Here is a 19,793-nt window from a genome sequence, read left to right as displayed (position 1 = left end):
GGTGCGGGGCGGGGGCGGGAACCGCGCTCGGGGGCGGCGCTGGGGCCTCCGTGCCCCCACCTCACACCGCAAACCCCCCTCCCCGGTGTACCGGACCCCCCCCCCGGTACCCCCGCTCACCGGGCCGGGCCGTGTGACAGCGCTGGCTCCGCTCCGCTCCGGTCTGGGCGGGGCCTCGGGGAAGGGGCGGGGCCTCAAGCAAGGGGGGGGGACCGAGGGAGGGCTGGCTCCGCTCCGCCCTTATTAGGCGGGGCCTGCGGGGAGGGGGCGGGGCCGCGCGGCAGCGCTGGCTCCGCTTCGCCCCGACTTCTCCGACGCGCCGGGGCGGGGCCTGAAGGGAGGGGCGTGGCCTGAGGGGAGGGGGCGGGGCCGCGCAGCAGAGCGCCCCCGTGTGGCGGCAGAGCCCCTGCCTGTCCCTGCCCGCCCCCCCCCCGTCGTACCCCCCCCCGTGGTGGGGAACGGGGCTTTCTCCTGGTTTCTCCCGGTATCACGCGTGGGGCCGGTCCCGTGTCCACCCCCCCCCGGAGGCCCCTCCCCTTCCCGTTCCTCTTCCCGGTCCCGCCCCCCCCGGGCCGGTTTCGGTTTCGTTTCTCCGCCGGGGCGGAGCCGAGCAGAGCCCGGTGCGTGGGTAGGGGAGTGGGGGGGTGGTCCTGCCCCGGGGCAGTTGTGGGGGCACCGGGGGGGGGGGGGCTGTGGTCTGGGGAGGGGGCATGTGGGGCTTGGGGAGGGGTTGGGGTCACGCGTGTGGGGGCGAGGGGGGTGTCTGACCCCCCCCCCCCCCCCCCCCAATGTGTGTGTGCCCGGGCAGGATGGCGGAGGGGGTGCTGGAGGTGGGGGGTGTCCCCCGCGGCACGGAGGAGGAGTTGGTGGTCCTCTACTTCGAGAGCCGGCGGCGCTCGGGGGGGGGGCCCGTCCAGAGCTGCCAGCGCCTCGGCCCCCTCCTCTTCCTCACCTTCGAGAACCCCCAGGGTGAGTGCGGGGCGAGGGCGCGGCTGCTGCTGGGAGCACTGGGATGGGGTGGGGGGCATCGCGGTCCCAGCCAGGAGCACTGGGATGGAGTGCAGGAGGTCACCCCCAGCCCCAGCGAGAGCCGTGGGATGGGGTGTGGGGGGTCCCTGTCCCAGCTGGGAGCACTGGGACGGGGTGTTGGGGGGTCCCTGTCCCAGCTGGGAGCACTGGGATGGGGTGTTGGGGGGTCCCTGTCCCAGCTGGGAGCACTGGGATTGGGGTGCAGGGGGCCTCCAGTCCCAGCTGGGAGCACTGGGATGGGTGTGGGGGGGGAGCTGTCCCCACTGGAAGCACTGGGTTGCAGTACGGGGGGGTGGCACCCCCAGCCCCACTGGGAGTACTGGTGAGCAGTGCTGTGCCCCCCAGGGGGTCCCAATGGGAGGCAGGGTGCCGGGTGGGCTCAGGCGCTACACTCCCCTCCCCACCCCGGTGACACCCACCCATCCCCCCGCGCAGATGCCCAGAACGTCCTGGCCCGCAGCAGCCACCAGCTGGGGGGGGGCCGAGCTGGTGGTGCGCCCTGCCACCCCCTGGGACCCCACCCGCCTGCTGCTGCGGGACCTCGACCCCCGGACCCCCCCCCGAGCTGCTGGAGCTGCGCCTGGAGACCCTACTGGGACGCCCCCCCAGCACCTTCAGCCTGCGCCGGGGCCCGGCGCCCGGCTGGGCGCTGCTGCACCTGCAGGACCCCATCACCCCCCAAGGTGGGTGCAGGGGGGGGGAGCCATCCCCTGGGGCGGGGGGCACCGCACTCCCCTCGTTACGGTGCAGCGCTGGTGCCGGGAGTGCCGGGGCGGCATTTTGGGGTGCGGGGTCTGCCGCGCCGCTCGGTGGCCAGGACCACGGCAGCGGTGTTTTGGGGTGACCGGCTCAGCAGAGGGCCAGTGCTGCCAAGTGCCGCGGCGCCTTATCCCCGCAGCGGGTGACTGGCAGTGCCGGTGAGCCAGGGCTGGTCAGTGGTGGGGTCCTGCCGGTGGGTGAATCGTGGTGGAGGTGCTCCTGGCGATTGTCTCCTGCCAGAGCCGGCGGTGACAAACGGTGTCATTGGCACGGCCGGGCGGCTGAAGGGGCTTCCAGCCCCTGGCCGCTGCCAGGGCCGTGGGGGAGCTGCCGCCATGTCCCCAGGGCCCCCCCCGGCATCGCCGCCACCCCTGTCCTGGCAGAGTTTGCGGCGGCGGAGCAGCGGGCGCAGGGGCTGGAGGGGGCCGCGCTGGCCCTGCTGCAGCTGCCGCGGCCCACCAGCGTGCTGGTGCGGGCAGAGGCGCCGGGGCTGAGCCACGACTTTCTGGAGCTCTACTTCGAGAACCGGCGCAGCGGGGGCGGCAGCGTGCAGGCGGTGCGGCTGCTGCCGGGCGGCCGGGCGGCCATCGTCACCTTCCAGGAGCCGGCAGGTGAGCAGGGGCGAATGGGACCTCCCCGCCGGCGCTGACCCGGCCGGCTGCCGGTGCCGAGCTTTGGCTGCCCTGCTCCGTCCTGCCTGCGCCGTGACTGTGGCCAGGGCAGGGCCGGGTGCCAGGGGGGGTTGCGCTTGGCCGCCAGCTGCCTGTCCTCTCCCCCCGCAGCGGCAGAGCGGGTGCTGCAGAGACCCCACCGGCTGCAGGACACGGTGCTGGTCCTCACCCCCCATTACCCCTTCCTGGAATCGCTGGAGGGGGACGCGGACCCCCTGCGGGACACGGCCACGGCCCCCCCACCAGACATGGCCCCCTCACAGGACACAGCCCCCCTGCCAGACACAGACCCCCTAAGGGACACAGCCCTGGCCCCCCCACCAGACACAGACCCCCCGGCTCCTGCCAGCCAAAACACATGCCCGGAGGCGGCAGAGCCGGCAGAGCCGCAGGTGTTGAGCCGGGTGCCGGGAGAGCTGTCGGCTGCCTTCCCCGGCGGGGATGAGGACACGGAGGGTGACGAGGACGCGGCCGGCCGGGGGCAGCGCCAGGAGCAGGTGTTGGCGGGTTCGGCGCAGGATGAGGCGCTGGTGCCGGCAGAGCCGGGAGCGCTGCGTTACCTGCAGCGGCACTACCAGGACCTGCTGGCCAGCATCCCCGAGGTCTCCCTGCTGCCGCTGGAGGGGGAGGATGTCGCCGGCTTTCGGGTGAGCTGCGGGCAGAGGTGCGGGCAGGGGTCTGTGCCTGCGGCACCCACCTCCCTTTCCTCGCCACAACGGGCTGAGGGCCGCTGGTGCCGCGGTGCCAACGCGGCGGGCAGGCCCTGACCGCCCAGCCCTCTCTGGCAGGTGAGCGGGGAAACGGGCCGGTGCCGGGCAGCGGCTGATTTCCTGCAGAGCCTGCTGGGCACCGTGGGCTCGCAGCTGGTGACGCTGCGGTTCCCCGGCATCGCCCGCTTCCTGCGGGACAAGGGCGGGCAGAGCATCCTCCAGCAGCTGGAGAGCCGCTTCCAGTGCGTCATCGACCTGGACGGCATCCACTGGAGCCCCCCGGACCCCCAGGTACGACCGGCGCCCACCCTGACTGGGGAGGGCGGCGGGGCTAGCGCCGGAGCCAGCAGGAGGCGGGTGCCGTCGTGCCAGTCCCTGCCACGCAGGTGCAGTACTGGTGACGGCGTCCTACCCCTCTGTCCCCTCAGCCAGAGCTGGAGGAGCTGCTCCCCCCGAGCTGCTGCCGGGACCCCCTGCCCATGGCATTGCACTCGCGGCGCTGGGACCTGCCTGATGATGCCAACGGTGCCGATGATGCCGATGCAGACGGCCTTCACTCCAACATAGGTGAGGGGTGGCGTGGGGCGAGGGGGCCGCTCCGGCACCCGCTCTCCTGGCGCCGCGGTGGGAGGGGGCCGCGGATGCCAGTTCCTTCCCCACGCCGTGGTCGGGACTCGTGGTTGACACCTCGCTCCTCCCTGCAGAGGAGATCAAGGAGCTGCTGGCGGCGCTGCACCCCGGCGAGGCCGCCGGTGATGAGGAGCCTGCGCCGCAGCCCGGCGACATCCTTGGTGGGGAGCAGGACCCCGACGCCGAGCCCCCCGAGGCGGCCGACGGGGAGGGCACCAGGGAGACGCCGTCGGGCGGGCTGGAGGAGGAGGAGGCGCAGATGGTGCTGGCCATCCAGCGCTCCATGGACAGCACGCGGCGCGAGGAGGAGGAGCTGGCGCGTGCCACCGCGCTCTCCCTCCGCTCCTACCGCCAGGAGCAGCGGGCAGCACCCGGCGCACGGGAGGAAGAGGAAGATGCCGGCCTCCTGGCCGCGCTGGAGGCCTCCCTGGAGGAGGCTCTGCCGGCGGCGGACGCGGTGCAGGTGACGCTGTTCTCCTCCTTCGAGCAGGACGTGGCCGCGGTGCCGCGGGAGCTGGAGCAGGCGCTGGAGGAGCGGCTGCGGGCAGAGGAGGTGGAGAGCGAGTGCCTGCGGGCGCTGCCGGCCGCCTGCCGCCGCTGCCTGACCTTCCTGCAGCGCAAGCACGCCGTGCGCCTCTGCCTGCGCGACGGCACCGCCACGCTGAGCGGCTTCGCCGAGTACACCGCCGCCGCCGCCCGTGACCTCACCCTCCTGCTGCAGCGGCTGCCGCAGCCGGAGCGCGGTCCCCCCGCCGCCACCACCGCGTGCTGGGTGCGCTGGGACCCCTCCGGCACCGCCGTCCCCTACGCCCCTGAGGCTGCCGCGCTGCTGGAGCGGGCCTGGCTGCGCCGGGCGCGCCGGCTGGACCTGCTGCTGGACGGAAGGCCCTTCACCATCGACTTTGAGCGGATGGAAGAGTACGACATCGGCAATGCCTCCGCCGTGGCCATCTCCCGCAGCCAGCCCCCGACGGAGAGCGCCCGCCGCCTGCTAAGTGCGTGCCGCTGCCCCCAGCATTGCCGGTGCGGTACCGCCGCCGCTGCGCCGTGCGAGCGGGATGGTGCCGCGGGGCCAGTCTTGCCCTGCCGCGGGGTCCCCTGCCCGGGGAGGTGCTGTGCTGTGCCGTGCCGGTGTTCACTGGGGCTTCATCCAGCAGGGCCGGAGGCGCTGGGGCTGGAGGAGGAGGTGAGGCTGATGCCGCTGGCCGAGGACTCGGAGGAGTTCCGCGACACCGTGTGCCATTTCTATGAGACGCTGGAGGAGCTGCACAGCAAGATCAGCATCGTCAAGGTGGGTGCCGGCAGCACCGGGGGGGGCACAGGACCCCGGCCGGGGGTGTCCCCGCGGCAGAGCCCCGGACGCTGCGGTGCTGCCCAGCAGGTGGAGAAGCTGATCCACCCGCTGCTGTACAAGCAGTACCAGCTGAAGAAGGCCAGCATGGAGAAGGCCTGCGCCGGCGGCATGGTGGAGCGGATCCTCTTCCACGGCACCACCGAGACGTCCAGCCGCGAGATCTGCTTGCACGGCTTCAACCGCAGCTTCTGCGGCAAGAACGGTGAGCGCCGGTGTGGGAGTGGGGTGCCGATCCGGGCACGGTGCCGCCGGCACGTGCCCCCCCTGCTGCCCCAGTGCCATGGGCTGATGTCCCCCCCCCCTCTGCCGGCCCCGCAGCCGCTCTCTACGGGCTCGGCGTGTACTTCGCGGTGGACGCGGCGGTCTCAGTGCAGGAGCAGTACTCGCCGCGCAGCGCCGACGGCAGCAAGTACGTCTTCGTGGCCAAGGTGCTGACTGGAGACTATGCGGTGGGAGGGCAGGGGCTGCGGGCCCCCCCGCTGCGGGAGGGGGCCGGGGCCCCCCTGCGCTACGACAGCGTGGTGGACAACCCCCTGCAGCCCGCCATCTTCGTCATCTTCAACGACACCCAGGCCTACCCCCAGTACCTCATCACTTGCCGCCGCCACGGGGCCCCCCCCCTGAGCCCCCCGGCACCCACCGTCCCGGTGTACTGGCCCTGCCAACGGGGGCTCGGGGCTGGGGGTGTCCCTGCCCTGCTCCAGGGGATTGAAGTTTGGGGGGGTCCCCTCCGGCATAGGGCCCCCCCTCGGCCCCCCTTTCCAGCCCCTGGGAAGGGGGGTGTGGGAGGATTTGGGGGTCGCCAGTGCAATAAGAGCAAAACTGGGAATAAAGTTGGAGCCTTTCCCTGTATCTGTGAGGTTTTGGGGGGCTCTGGGTGGGGGGGGCTGGGGTGCTATGCTTTGGGGGTCCCGGAGCTGCCCCATGGGGCAGGGCTGCAAGCTGGGGACCCGCCTGCAGCCACAGTGGTCCCCAGGGCACGGTCCCCCATCCTGGGACCGGGTCCCCCCCGTCCTGGGGACACTGTCTCCTTTGGGCTCATCCCACCTGTCTGGGGGTCAGGGTCGCCTCCAGGTTTGTCCCCCCCGCTGTCCTGGGGATGGGGTCCCGTTCGGGCCTGTCCCCCCCATCCCAGGGACCAGACCCCCTCCCGGCCGCCCCGGCGCAGGTGAGAGCATGGGATGCAGAACACGGAGCTGGGAGCACTCGCCGTCTGCCTGCCCCGATCCTGGGAGGCCAAGAGCGGAGCTTGGGGCTCAGCCGTTCCCCTCGCCTCTGCCCGGGCCAGGGCCCGTGGGGTCTGTCCCCCCCCCCAGAGCCCCCAGTGCTGGGAGGGGAGGTGTTCCCTGGGACCACAGTGGGCGCAGGGCGGGTGGGCATGGGGGATGGATGTGGGTGGAAAGGATGGGAGAGGACAGGGGCACGTGTCCAGGATTCATGGGGTGCCAGGGACGCCCGGTGCTGGCTGGGGCTGGGGGTCATGGGACTCCAGGCTGGTGCTGGTGCTGGTGGCACTTGAGGGTGCTGTGGCTCTGCCACGAGCACTACCGGCCACCCTGGCTTGGCACCAGCCCCGCTGGCAGCCGGGCAGTGACGGCATTTCTGCTTCTCCCCATGGCTGGGTCCCGGTTGGGGGGAGGACGTGGTCTCGGGCTGGCACCGGTGCTGGGAACCCTCTGTGCCCACCGCGGCACAGTGCCCTGCCAGCTCCGGGGTCGCCGGCACCGAGGGTATCCGTGCCTGGCCTGGTGCGAGGGACAAGCTTACGGCATTGCCCGTCTGTGCCAGCGCTGTCCCCCACGCTGGCATCGCCCACCCCATGCTGGCAGGCGGGTGGGCAGCGTGGGGCCGGGGGCTGCTGGTGGGAGCGGCTGCAGGGCCATGGCGTGCTCTGGCCGGGGTTCAACGCTGTGGTGCTGCCGGTCCGGTCGGCTTGGGATTGGGCTGTTCCCACGGCCTTTCCCACAAACCCTGCGCTGGGGCGTGGGGACGGAGCTGGGGTGCAGGCAGAGCTGAGGGCAGGCGGGGGGGGCAGGCTGTGCCGGGCGTGTTCTGTCCCCCCCCCCCCCAGGCTTGCTTTGCCAGGCAGCGGATTTGCGGAGGCCCCTGAGCCCCGGTGCTGGGAACATCCAGACCCTGGGGCTGGATCCGGCCCCGCTCCTGCTCCCCCTTCCCATGGGGCGTCGAGGGGCCGGGAGCCGCCGGCGGATCGGGAGCGGCAGCGTGGCCCTGCCAGGCCTGCGGTTTGGCACCGCCACGGTGTCAGCAAGCAGAGAACGCTCCGGAGCATTCCTTCCTCTGCCTGCTGTTAACCCTGCCCGTGCTGCAGCCTGCCTGCCTGCCTGCCTGCACCCTGCCTGCGCTGCTGCCTGCCTGTGCTGCACCCTGCCTGCTCTGCACCTGCATGCAGTGCACCCTGCCTGTGCTGCAATCTGCCTGCACCCCATCCCGCCTGTGCTGCACCCTGCCTGCGGTGCACCCTGCCTGTACTGCGATCTGCCTGCACCACATCCTGCCTGCGCCGCACCCTGCCTGTGCTGCAATCTGCCTGCACCGCATCCTGCCTGTGCTGTACCTGCCTGCAGTGCACCCTGCCTGCTCTGCACCCTGCCTGCAGTGCACCCTGCCTGTGCTGCACCCTGCCTGCAGTGCACCCTGCCTGTGCTGCACCCTGCCTGTGCTGCAATCTGCCTGCACCGTATGCTGCCTGCCCTGCACCCTGCCTGCAGTGCACCCTGCCCGCGCTGCCCTCGCTGCCTGCCCCAGCCCCAGCCGCAGGCAGGGGGCTGGTGGGCACCATGGGGGTGCAGGAGGGCTGCTCCGCTCCCCGAGAGGGTTAAGGCCCCGCAGGCAGCTGCCTGCTGCTGCCGGCCTGGCCCGGGCCCAGGCCGGTTGGGGCAGGCAGCGGGATCCGCAGGCAGGGATGAGTCAGGCAGGGGAAGCGCAGGGGCCGTGGGAGCTGCTGGGGCCGGGACGGGGCTGGGGGGGCGGGGGGGGCAACGGGTACAGGCTGCAGGCAGCCTGCCCGCCTGGGGACATGTCCGCCAGCCGGGCGGGGACGGGGGGCACCCCATGGCATGGCCCCCCTGCTGACGGGGGTGCCCACTGGGCACGGGGGATGTGGGGGATGTGGGGGACACAGGGGATGTGGGGGACACAGGAGATGCAGGGGACATGGGGACACAGGGGACACAGGGGATGTGGAGGACAGAAGATGCAGGAGACATGGGGACACAGAAGACACAGGAGATGCAGGGGACATGGGGACACAGGGGATGTGGAGGACACAGAAGACACAGGGGATGCAGGGGACATGGGGACGCAGGGGACACAGGGGACATGGGGGACACAGGGGATGTGGAGGACACAGAAGATGCAGGAGACATGGGGACATAGAAGACACGGGGGATGCAGGGGACACAGGGAATGCGGGGGACATGGGGACGCAGGGGACACAGGAGATGCGGGGGACAGGGCTGTGCAGTGGAGCTGCCTGCCGCACACGGAGCACAGGGGACACGGGGGACGCAGGGGACAAGGAGGATGAAGGGAATGAGGGTACCAGGGTGATGTGTGGCTGCCTGCTGGACATGGGGTGGGGGGAATATGGGGGATGCAGGGGACAGGGGGGACCCGGGTGATCCCAGGGACATGGGGGATGTGGGAGACACGGTGGACATGGGGACACGGGGGACAGAGCCGTGGGGCAGAGCTGCTGCCAGAGGGTGTTCGGGCAGGCAGGAGAGGTGGCTTGGCCGGGGACAGCCCTGTCCCCCGCCGGCCAGCGCTGTCCCCCACTGCCCCGCACTGCCGCCAGGCCGGATCCTGGTGTCGTGCCTGCTCTGCCATGTCCAGCTCCTTCCCCAGCCAGGGGCCCAGTGGGACCGGGACGTGGGGGCCGGGAGGGGCTGTTCCCATCCCCAGAAGGGGAGTGGGGCTGGGAGCGTCTGGAGCCCAGCGGGGTGAGTCAGCGGGAGGGGCCGCACATCTGGAGTTCATCGTCCCACAGCTGGACTGGGGCACAGGGTGGGGGGGTAACGGGGCCAGCCTGGCACGTAGGCCCCCCCAGCACAGCCCGGTTGCAGAGTGTCCCTGCCGGGTGGGGGGCGGCCGGTGACCCCCCGTGGCTGCCGGTGCTGGGGGTCCTGCCCACGGTGCTGCCTCGCCACCGGACCCACTGCCCGCTGCCGTCCCCGTGGGTTCCCCCGCAGCCCCCCAGGAAGGTGCCAGGGGATGCCGCCACATGTCAAGGGGCAGCTTGGGGAGGGACGGTCCCCACGGGGTCCCCCGTGTCCCCCGCCGGACCCCCCCCTGTGCCGCAGAGACCCTGCCACAGGGCTGAACAGTGGGGGGCAGCCACAGATCGTCCCCAGGTGCCGGAGCCCAGCGGAGCGGCCGGGGGGGTGACCAGCCCCTGGTGCTGGGTTCCCCCACCCCGCAGGGCGACGGCGGGTCCCCCCCATGCTGCAGCTCACCATTCCCCGTGGGCAAACGGCAGGCAGGCGTCAGGCAGTGGGGGGCACGGCCGCTCCCGCGGCATTCCCGCTTGCCGAGGGCACCCACCGAGAGGCACCGGGGCACACGCGGGCACAAGCCGGCACGGTGCCGTGGGGTCTCAGCAGCACACACGCCCGTTCAGGGAGCACATGGCAGCGTGTGCCGAGTGCCGCACCCCCAGCTCCGACACCGGCTCCGTGGGCTCAGGGTGAGCGTCCGGCGCAGGGCTGGCATGCGGCACGGCGCCGACGTGTGCCAGCCCCAGCGTGACGTGATGCTGCGCTCGGGGACGGCGCGGGGCGGCGAGCGCCGGGATCCCCGGCGGGGGCAACGTGCCAGGCCCCGGCACACGTCTCAGCGCTGAGCCGCTCAGTCTGCTCCCCTGGGGAAGCTGCCGGGAAGCGCGAAGCCGCCGGCAGACGCGGAGGTAAGAACCGAGAGGGATGTGCCGGCAGCTCCCCACGCCAGAATACAGAGGGGGTGCACCGGCCTTGCCGGGGGGTCCTGGCCGCACGCCCACCCCCTCTGCGGGGCTGGGGGCAGCCCTGTGGGTGCCACGCCAGCCGCTGGCCTTGAACAAGGAGAGTTCCGCGCTGCCGGTGCCGAGTGCCGGACCTTTGTCCCCTGGCCCCGAGGGGCCCGTGGGGCCGAGCGCGGCGCTGAAAGGGGCCCTTTGTCCGGGCTCCTGGCGAGGGGAGTCGCTCGCTGCTCCCGTGCCGGGACCGGCACATGATCGCGGCGAGGGCGGCTGTGCCAAGCACGGAGTCCTGCCCGCCTGCCGGAGCAACCGGCAGCCCTGGGCAGCGGCGCTGCCTTCCCGGTACTGCGGGCAGCGAGACCGGGCGGGGGGAGGCTAAGGCTGCCTGCCCCATCGGGGCACGCACCGGCTGCAGGCAGGCTGCAGGCAGGCACCCAGCTGCGGGCAGGCTGCAGGCAGGCACCCGGCCACGGGCAGGCACCCAGCTGCAGGCAGGCTGCAGGCAGGCACCCAGCTGCGGGCAGGCTGCAGGCAGGCTGCGTGTGGGGGGTGCCGTGGGGTGTGGGCCCCCCGCGCTGGGGGGCTCACCGGGCAGCGTGTTTGCCTTGCAGAGGGGCCGGAGGGGGGGCCCGAAGCCGAGGCCGGCAGGGGTCAGAAGCCAGCGCGCACCGGCGGCACGCACCGCGGTAGGGACCCCGGGGCGCGTGTGGAGCTGGGAGGGGGACCCCGCCGTGAGCCACCCTGCTCCTGGCGCTGCCGGCTGCTGTGTCCCACTGCCCCAGTCTAGGGTCCCCGGGGGTCCCAGCACCCCACGGGGACCATCGTCAGTGCCGGCTGCGCCGGGGTCTGCGGTGTTACTCTGGCATGTGTCGGCCCCAATGCGGCGGTGCTGTGGGGCTGGGGTGGGTGCTGTGCCGTGCTGTGCCACGGCTGGGCAGCTGGATGTGGCTGGGCGGCACCGGGAGGCACCGGGAGGCATGAGGCCAACGTGCCGGTGTGATGGCACAGCAGGGAGAGCATCCACAGCGCAGTCTCCCCTGGCACCGTGGGGCAGAGCTCGGCTACCCATGGGGGTGGACGCCGTGGGGCGGCTGGCAGGCGTGGGCACAGTGCCGCGGCGCGCACGGGGGTGTGGGGCACTGTGCTGGCAACGGGGCTGGTTGGGGCATGGCGCCCGGCTGGACAAGACCCGGCACAGGAACAGGGCCGAGCGGAGACCCCGGGGACCCTCCGGCACCCCCAGCACCCTGCCAGCCCCGCCACCTGCCGGCATTGCCGCGCCGCGGGGTGGGTGCTGAGCCCCTGAGCAGTCCCAGTGCGCGGGTGCGTCCGTGTTTGGCAGGTGTGCGCGCGTGCCCGTGTGCACACAGGTGTGTTGGTACGCGCGTGCGCACCGGTGTTCGGGTCCCCGTGTGCCGGCGTGCACCGTGCGTGCGTGCAGCCGGGCAGGTGTGGGCACATGCATATTCATGTGTGTCCATGCCCTTATATGCCTGCTTTGGCACGTGTGCACACACGCAGCGGGGGGGTTGCACGCACGCATTCGGGCGGATATGCGCGTGCGCTCTCATGTACGTGCATTCCCGTGCACGTATGTGCACGGGGTAGGTGGGCACGCGTGTGGGCACGCGTGTGTGCACGCATGTGCAGGTTGGTGGGTGCGTGTGCCTGTACTCCCAGGCAGATCCGTTCACCGGTGCAGGCACAGGCGCGTACCTTCAGGAGAGCGTGCATACCCGTGCGCATGGGCATCCACACCCACGGGCGCCTCCGTCCCACGGCACCGGTGCCGCAGAGCTGCCAGGCACCGCGGCAGCTGCCAACCTGTGGGGCTGAGGCCGGCAGCCAGCACCGTCGCCGGTTCCCGGCACCGTCTCTGGTTCCCGGCAGGCGTACCGGCTGCCAAGGAGCTTGCCAGCTCCCAGGGGCTCACCGGCTGCCAGGGGCTGGCCGGCCCCTCCTGCAGCGCCGGCGGCTGGAGCCAAGCTCCATCCCCGTTGCCGGAGCCGCTCTGGCCTGCCCGGCCCTGCCGGCGGTTGCAGCCGGAGGAGAGGCAGCGGAGGAGAAGCAGGCAGGCGGGCAGGGTGTGGGCAGCTGGGCCGGGGCCCGTGCCGGTGAGTGGGTGCGGAGGCCGTGCGGTGGGCGAGCCGGAGGATCCTGGCGTCATCCCTCCGCCGCGGCGGCTCACGTGGTCTCTGGATGCGGCAGCCAGCAGCAGCCCATGCTACCGCTGAGGCCGGCAGCTGGCAAACGTGCCGCCTGCACACCTGCCTGGGCCGCGGCACCCTCCTGCCGCACCGGAGTCCTGCCTGTGGCGTGCCCGCGGCTAGCCTGGGCAGGGCTGGGGCAGTCGGGACCGGGTGGGGGGGATGGAGCTGGTACCCCCGCTGCACCCATGCCGTGGGCTGGCGTCGCCATCCGGCATCGCCGTCCGTGGGCCCCTCGGGCTGGTGGGGCCTCCCCGCGGTGCCACCCGCCGGGCAGGGTGTCCCCGGCCTCCCGGTGACGCTCGGCGGAGCAGCGCCGGTGCCGTGGTGGCGTAAACAAGCTGGGAGCCGAGGGCGGCTGCGCCGGGCCAGGAGGAACTGGGTCATGTGAAGGGTGGCTGATGCCGCACCGCGCCGCGCCGGCCGCCGTGGCACCAGGAGCGGGCGCGGGCACCCAGGTGCGGCGGGTAGGGCACGTTGCCTGACCTGGCGGCAATCGCGGTGCGTGGGTAACGGGGCGCTGGCAGGTGGAGGGGCGGGGGGGCGCAGAGGGTGCCGGTGGTGCCCGGGCTTGCAGAGGGTGGCACCGGTGCCGCAGTAACCGGCACGAGGCTCGGCGTATCCCTGGCGCCGGCGAGGCCGGGACCTCCTGCCGCCGGTGGCCCTGGCACGAGGCGGCTCCCGGGGGTCCGGCATGGCCCAGGGCCCCCGTCGGGAGGCCGCTGCCACACTCTGCCCATGCCCCGCAGCTCCCGGTGCCGCCCGTGCCCGGCACCGAGCGGCGGCACTTGGCCAAACCGGGGGGTCTTGGCCAGGGCGTGCGGGTGGGTGCTGCCCAGGGGGGAAAGGGGCCACACGCTGCCCCTGCCTGCCCCTGCCTGCCCCTGCCAGGTCTGGCCAGTGAGGGCAGGCAGGGCCGGGTGTGGGTGCCCACCCCGGGGTGGGAGGGAATGGGGGTGCAGCGGTCAGCATTAACCCTTCCCATGCCGGGTGCAGTGGGTGCAGGGGGTGCAGCGGTTGGGGTTAACCCTTCCCACGCTGGGTGCTGTCGGTGCAGGGGGTGCAGGGGGTGCAGCGGTTGGGGTTAACCCTTCCCATGCTGGGTGCGGTTGGTGCAGAGGGTGCAGGGGTCAGCATTAACCCTTCCCACGCTGGGTGCAGCAGGTGCAGGGGGTGCAGCGGTCAGCATTAACCCTTCCCACGCTGGGTGCAGCAGGTGCAGGGGGTGCAGCGGTCAGCATTAACCCTTCCCACGCTGGGTGCTGTCGGTGCAGGGGGTGCAGGGGGGTGCAGCGGTCGGGGTTAACCCTTCCCACGCTGGGTGCAGCAGGTGCAGGGGGTGCAGCGGTAGTGGTTAACCCTCCCCACGCTGGCTGCACCGCTGAGCGTTAACGCTCCTGCTGGGGTGCAGCGGCCCCGTGGGCGGGTGCGGGTGGGGAGGTGAGATAGGCGCCCCCTGACCGCCCCCCCCCCGCCCCGCTCCGCCCCGCCCCGCCCCGCCCGCCGGGCCCCGCCGCGCCGCTGCGGGAGCGGGAGCCGGTGCCGGTGCCGGTGCCGGTGCGGGTGCAGCCCCCGCCGCTGCCCGCAGCCCCCCCGGTCATGCCCGCCCGGCTCTCCCCGGCGGACAGCGCGGCGCTCGGTGAGTCCCGGCGGCGGCGGGGACGCGGTGCCGGTGCCGCTCGGCGGACCCGCAGCGTGGGGCCGGGGGCTGCGGGGCGGGGAGGGGGGTGTGGGTGTCTGTGCTGCAGGATCCGTGGGGTGCAGGGCGGGGGGGGGGGACACACGTCTGTGGGGTGTACGGGAGAGGGGGCTGTGCTGCAGGAGCCGGGGGGGCTGTGGGGTGCGGGGGGCTGTGCCGCAAAAGCATGCAGCCTGGGGGTGCGGGGGGGGGCTGTGCTGCAGGAACCGCGGGGGCTGGGGGGGCGGGGGGGGGGCTGTGCAGTGAGAGCGTGGGGCCGGGGAGGGGGGGGGGGCTGTGCAGCACGGCAGGGTGCGTGGGGCAGGGGGCTGTGCTGGGGGGGGGGGGGGGCGTTTGGGGCCGTTCCTGGCTGAGGGGTCACGTACTGGGGGGTGGGGGGAGCTCAGGACGGGGGTGCCTGGGGGTCGGGGGTCTGCGGCAAGTCAGGCCCGCGGTGCGGGTGGGCTGGGGGCCGCGGGGCACGCGTGGGCGATGGCACCGGTGCGTCAGGCTTGGCACAGGCACGTGCCGCGCCGCCTGCCCCACGCTCGCCCCACACACGCGTGGGCCCACCCCCCGCTCGCCCCACACACCTGACCCCGTGCTCGGGTGCTTGGCTGGGGGGGGCCGGGAGCCTCCGGGCCGGCCGTGGCCCCGTGGGACCTGGCTGGGCTGCGGTGGGGGGGGCAGGGTGGCTTCGCTCCCGGTGCCGGCTGCGCCGGTGGCTGCAGCCGGTGGCTTGTGGGCCGGGTGCGGGGGCACCTTCCGGAAGGGTTTTGGCTAAAACGGCCCAACCGTTGGAGGCAGGGAGAAAATTCTCCTGCCGCCGCCACCCGCTGCTGACGCCGTTGCGCCGGGGTGCCGCGGGGCTGCCGTGTGTCAGCACGAGGCCCCGGGAGAGCCGGGGCCGGTGAATCTGCCGTGTTCGCAGCTTCTGCAAATGGCGTCTCAGCAGCAGCAAACACCCCGGGGGGGTTCGGCCGGGCCCTGGCCCCCCACGACCCTGGGGCCGGCTGTCCCGGTGGCGGTGGCTCGGCCTCGCTGCTCAGTGCTTTCCTGCACCGAGCGGTGCGGGATCTGGTGGGAAAAAAATAGCTCGAGCGGGTGTAACCGCGGGCGGCTCGTGGCGGAGGTGGGATGGCGGAGGCATCCGCGCTGCTGCCGGCTCTGACGTGCGGTTTCGCTTGGCAACCTCCGTCACGCTCCCCCGGGAGAGCTCCCGGTGCGGGGCTGGGGCCGGCACCGCAGGGCCGCCGGCTCGGCTGGGCCCCGGCAGTCTCTTCCTGCCATGGAGCCCAACCGGCCGGCACGCCTGCGGCACCTCGCCCCATCTCCAGTACCCCGGGTGCCGGCGCGGCCTCATCCCTTGCAGCTCTGGTCTGGCCAGTCTGCCCGTGCCCCCAGCCCCGAGCCATGGGGACGGGCTGTCGGGGTGTCACTGGTGGGGGGTCCCCACAGGCGAGTGCCCGGTACCTCCGTGGCCGTTCCCGGTGTGGGACCAGGACTCCGGCTCCTCATCTGCCCCAGCTGGGGCCGCGGCTCCATCCTTGGCTCATCCTCCTCCCTGCTCGCCCCCCGCTCTGGGCATCGCTGCGGCTCGTTGCCCATCCCTTGCCTGCTGCTGCCCCTTCGCCATGGCAGCCCCTTGGGGACCGTGGCCTCGGCAGCACCGACCGGCACGGCTTGGTGCAGCACCACCGGCTCAGACCTCGTTTCCCCGCGGCGTCGCGTGCACGAGGTCTCGGCCGGGCGCCGTCCCACGGGGCTCGCGGTGCCTCCCGATGCCCCTTGGTTCTACTGCAGGGCTGGGTGCGGTGTAGGTGCCACAGGTGCTGCCGGCTGCAGTGGGAACCTGGCGACAGGTGTGAGCCGGGACGGTTGGGGCGTGCCTGAAGGCTGGCGCTGGGCACGGTGGGTGCCAGTGCCGGGGCAGGGGCCGGGTGCTGGTGAATGGAGCCGCGGGTGCCGCGGTGTCCCTGACATTGTCCCTCTGCCACAGGAGCCGACGTCGGCGGGGTGCCGGGAGCCGGTGGGGATGGCGGAGGAGAGCTCGAGCGGCAGCAGTGGCTCCCCCGGCCCCGGGGACACGCTGCCCTGGAACCTGGCCAAGCACCAGCGCTCCAAGCGCACCAAAGCGGCCGCCGGCAACGGGACGGTGCTGGACCCCGCCGAGAGGGCCGTCATCAGGATCGCAGGTAGGGCTGGCGGCGGGCACCGCGCCGGGGGTCTCGTGTCCCGGAGGGTGGCAGCTCGGGATGTGGTGAGGAGGGGGTGCCTGCGAGCCGTCGTGGTGGGCTCTGCTCCGGCAGCCCCCGCTGCCGCCCAGCTGCCGGGGGGAACCCGGGGATCCCTGGGGACGTGGGGACCGTGCGCCGTCATGTCTGTGCCCGGCTGCGGGACAGTGCGTCTGGCTGAGGGGGTGCTGGGGGGCCCATGGGGCACGTGTGCTGGGGGGGGCCTGGGGCTGTGCCGGGGCAGGACAGTGATGCCAGGGAGGGGCAGATGCCGAGGAGCCCTGTCCAGTGTGTGCCCATGGCCCCAGGCAGCCCTCACAGGGGGAGGGGAGGGGCAGGAGGAGCCCCCCCGGGACCAGGGGCATCCCAGGGCAGGGCTGGGGAGGGACTGGTGTGGCCGGCGCTGGGGCCCGTGGCCTGGCTGTGCCGGAGGCATCCGGAGGGCTGTGGGGCAGCTGTGGGGCGATGCCGTGGGGTGTCCGGGGGGGGCAGTGCCATGGGGGCACAGGTGTGACTGGGAGCCCCGTGCTGGGCCGGGGAACCCATGGGTGACACCGCGGCTGGGAGCTGTGCCGGGGTTGGGACGGTGGTGCCGCCATGGGGGATGCTTTGCCATGCCGTGTCGTGCCGTGCCGCAGATGCCCGTCGGCAGCGGGCACCCACAGTGTCCCCACGCAGGGCCAGTGTCAGGGCAGGATTCGGCTCGGCGGTCGGGTGGGTGCGGGTCTGGCTATGCCGTGCTGGGGTGGGGGTCCAGCTGCAGGGGCGTGTAGGGCTGGGGTCTCTCATGGCTCCCGTGGGCCCTGGTCAGTGCCATGGGGGTGGCCGAAGAACCTCCGGGGTCTCCGCTGGCACCGAGGCCGTGTGCTGGGGGGTCCTCATCCACCAAGGGGTTGTGTCCCTTGGGGGACACCAAGGCTGGGTCCCCTGGGGGCAGCAGGGCTGGGGACAAGGCTGAGCTGTCCCCTGTGCTCTGCAGCAGAGGTGGGTGCCATCAGAGGGTCCCTGGGGTGTCCCCGTGTGGCCGTGTCCCTGCAGCTCTGGGACATGTCCCCGGGGTGTCCCTGCGTGTCCTTGTCCCCGCAGCACCCAGGACACATCCTCAGGGTGTCCCCACGTGGCCATGTCCCTGGGGTGTCCCCAAAGCACCCAGGACACGTTCCCAGGGTGTCCCCATGGCCGTGTCCCCGGGCACCCAGCACACATCCTCAGGGTGTCCCCGCATGGCTGTGTCCCTGGGGTGTCCCCAAAGCACCCAGGACACGTTCCCAGGGTGTCCCCACATGGCCGTGTCCCGGGGATGTCCCTACATGGCTGTGTCCCTACATGGTTGTGTCCCTGGGGTGTCCCCACAGCACCCAGCACACGTTCCCAGGGTGACACCGCATGGCCGTGGCCCTGGGGTGTCCCCATGGCACCCAGAATATGTCCCCGGGGTGTCCTCGCAGCACCCAGGACACATGCCGTGCCAGGCTGTCCCCAGGGCTGTGCAGTGACAGTGGCGGCCGTCAGAGGGCCCCCAGGGCTGTGGCTGTCCCGGGGGTCCACAGTGGCCCCAGCAGCTGGGGGGGGCCATGGTGGGGTGCCCACCGAGTGTCCCCCCGTCCAGAGGGAGCAGACCCATGTGACCCCTCAATGGCACAGCTCTGCTGCTGCTGGGGGGTCCCACGGGGACCGGGGCCCTGGGGACCCCCCCAGGGACCCCCTGGGACACCCCAGGGACAGCGGTCTGCAGTGCAGCCCCCAGCTGGTGATGGGGTCCCTGGGAGCCCTGGGGTGATGGGATCCGCCCAGTCCAGCTTGATGGGTGTCCTCACTGGTGAGGGGGTCCCTGCTGTCCCCTCCTGGTGGGTCCCTGGGGTCCCACCTCCCACTGGGGCACAGGGCTGGGCTGAGGGTCTGTGGGTCTCTGCTCGGGGACGTTGGGGGTCCGGAGGGTCCCGGAGGTGGGGGACAGCGGGGCGGAAGGCCCGGGGTCCTGTGGGGCACGTTGGGACGGCGTGGGAGCGGTGGTGGCATCCGGCACAGCCTGGCCCGGTGACACCGCAGTGCTGAGTCACGGGGTGGGGCGCCTGCGGTGGGGGGCCAGCTGAGCCGGCGTGGGGCCGTGTGTACGTGTGGGGCGAGGGGGTTGGCGCGTGGGGGGCAGCAGCGTGGGGGATGTGGGGCAGGGCAGGGCGGTGCTGCCGGCATGACTGGGTGCGTGTGGGGTGGCGGTGTGCCCGTGCACACACATGTGCACACGCGTGTGCAAGGGCAGCCGTGCCTCTGCTCCCGGAGCCCGGCTACCCCTGACGTGGGAGGGGTGTCCCCGGCACGTGCCGTGGGTGCCAGCGCCCGGCGAGGGTGCGGGGCGGCCATGTGCCGGCTGGGCCGCGTGCCGGCTGGCTGGGGGCCGTGTCACCCCCTCGTGCCACGCTGTGGGGCAGGGGTTGAGCCCGGCTGCCAGCGCTGCCCTTGGACCCGCTGCCCTTGCAAGGGCTGAGCACCTGGCATGTCCCCATGGGGCGCCCAGTATGTCCCTGTACAGCACCCAGAGTGTCCCCATACAGCAGCCAGTGTGTCCCCATGGGGTGCCCAGTATGTCCCCATACAGCACCCCGTGTGTCCCCATGGGGCGCCCAGTATGTCCCTGTACAGCACGCAGAGTGTCCCCATACAGTAGCCGGTGTGTCCCCATGGGGTGCCCAGTATGTCCCCATACAGCACCTGGTGTGTCCGCATAGGGCACCCAGCATGTCCCCATACAGCACCCCGTGTGTCCCCATGAGGAAACGTGGGGCACGCTCGCCCGGTGGGTACGTGCGCACCGAGGTGGGAGCGTTCCCACACCGCCTGCCCCGGCAGGACCCGCACCCAAAGAATCCTCGACACCCAGGTGAGCCGCGGCCGTCGGCGCCCAGCCCCACGGCATGCCGAGGGACGGGCCGTGGCCATGCTGCAGGCAGGACGGGCAGGGCGTGGGAGGAAGTGTTCGTGCCCGCGGGCAGCGCTGACACGGCGCGGATGGGGACAGGCGCCGGCGTGGGACACGGGGACCCCGCACCCTGACTGCATGGCCGCGGGGGGCTGCTGGTCCTGGTCCCAACGACCAGCTCTAGCCCCACGGTGCTGCCCCATAGCCTGCCTTGGGGGACACCGCCCCAGTGTGGGGGTCTGCCCCATAGCCTGCCCAGGGCAACACCCCCCAGTATGGGGTCTGTCCCATAGCCTGCCTGGGGGACACTGCCCCAGTATGGGGGTCTGCCCCATATCCTGCCTTGGGGGACACCGCCCCAGTATGGGGGTCTGCCCCATAGCCTGCCCAGGGCAACACTGCCCCAGTATGGGGGTCTGTCCCATAGCCTGCCTTGGGGGACACCGCCCCAGCGTGGGGGTCTGCCTCACGGCCTGCCAAGGGACACCACCCAGCATGGGGGTTTTCCCCACAGCCTGCACTGGGGACACACCGCCCAGGCAAAACCACCAAAAACGCGCCTGGGGGACAACCCCCGCCAACCCCATGTGGTGGTCTGCTTCCCCATACTTTAGCTTGGCCTTGGGGGA

General features: G+C 72.8%; 2 protein-coding genes across 7 annotated transcripts in view; both read left to right on the top strand.

The window, feature by feature from the left end:
- Nucleotides 1-557: 557 nt before the first annotated feature.
- On the top strand, nucleotides 558-6,340 carry PARP10 (poly(ADP-ribose) polymerase family member 10). Its single transcript, XM_030012146.2, is given in 13 exon segments — nucleotides 558-620; nucleotides 809-969; nucleotides 1,465-1,502; nucleotides 1,504-1,584; nucleotides 1,586-1,712; nucleotides 2,172-2,399; nucleotides 2,571-3,106; nucleotides 3,248-3,460; nucleotides 3,598-3,736; nucleotides 3,874-4,794; nucleotides 4,957-5,090; nucleotides 5,181-5,355; nucleotides 5,472-6,340. Coding segments are annotated over 12 exon segments (3,606 nt in total). The 5' UTR covers nucleotides 558-620; nucleotide 809; the 3' UTR covers nucleotides 6,326-6,340.
- Nucleotides 6,341-11,666: 5,326 nt separating this feature from the next.
- PLEC (plectin) overlaps nucleotides 11,667-19,793 on the top strand; it is a 68,965-nt gene continuing 60,838 nt past the window's right edge. For 4 of the 6 annotated variants that reach the window (XM_041123051.1, XM_041123049.1, XM_041123050.1 and 1 more), the window contains exons 1-2: nucleotides 11,667-12,242; nucleotides 16,013-16,208. In XM_041123051.1, the coding sequence (XP_040978985.1) occupies nucleotides 11,682-12,242; nucleotides 16,013-16,208 (757 nt within the window). In that variant the 5' untranslated portion in view covers nucleotides 11,667-11,681. Of the gene's footprint in view, nucleotides 12,243-12,721; nucleotides 12,794-13,862; nucleotides 13,975-16,012; nucleotides 16,209-19,793 lie in introns of those variants that run through there. The other 2 variants (XM_030011561.1, XM_030011579.2) reach the window with 2 other exon arrangements.

Source organism: Aquila chrysaetos, chromosome 4 (assembly GCF_900496995.4).
Source record: "Aquila chrysaetos chrysaetos chromosome 4, bAquChr1.4, whole genome shotgun sequence".
In the NCBI taxonomy this organism is placed as follows: domain Eukaryota; kingdom Metazoa; phylum Chordata; class Aves; order Accipitriformes; family Accipitridae; genus Aquila; species Aquila chrysaetos.
The sequence above is the reverse complement of the archived record's forward strand: the minus strand, read 5'-3'. Positions and strand labels throughout refer to the sequence as shown.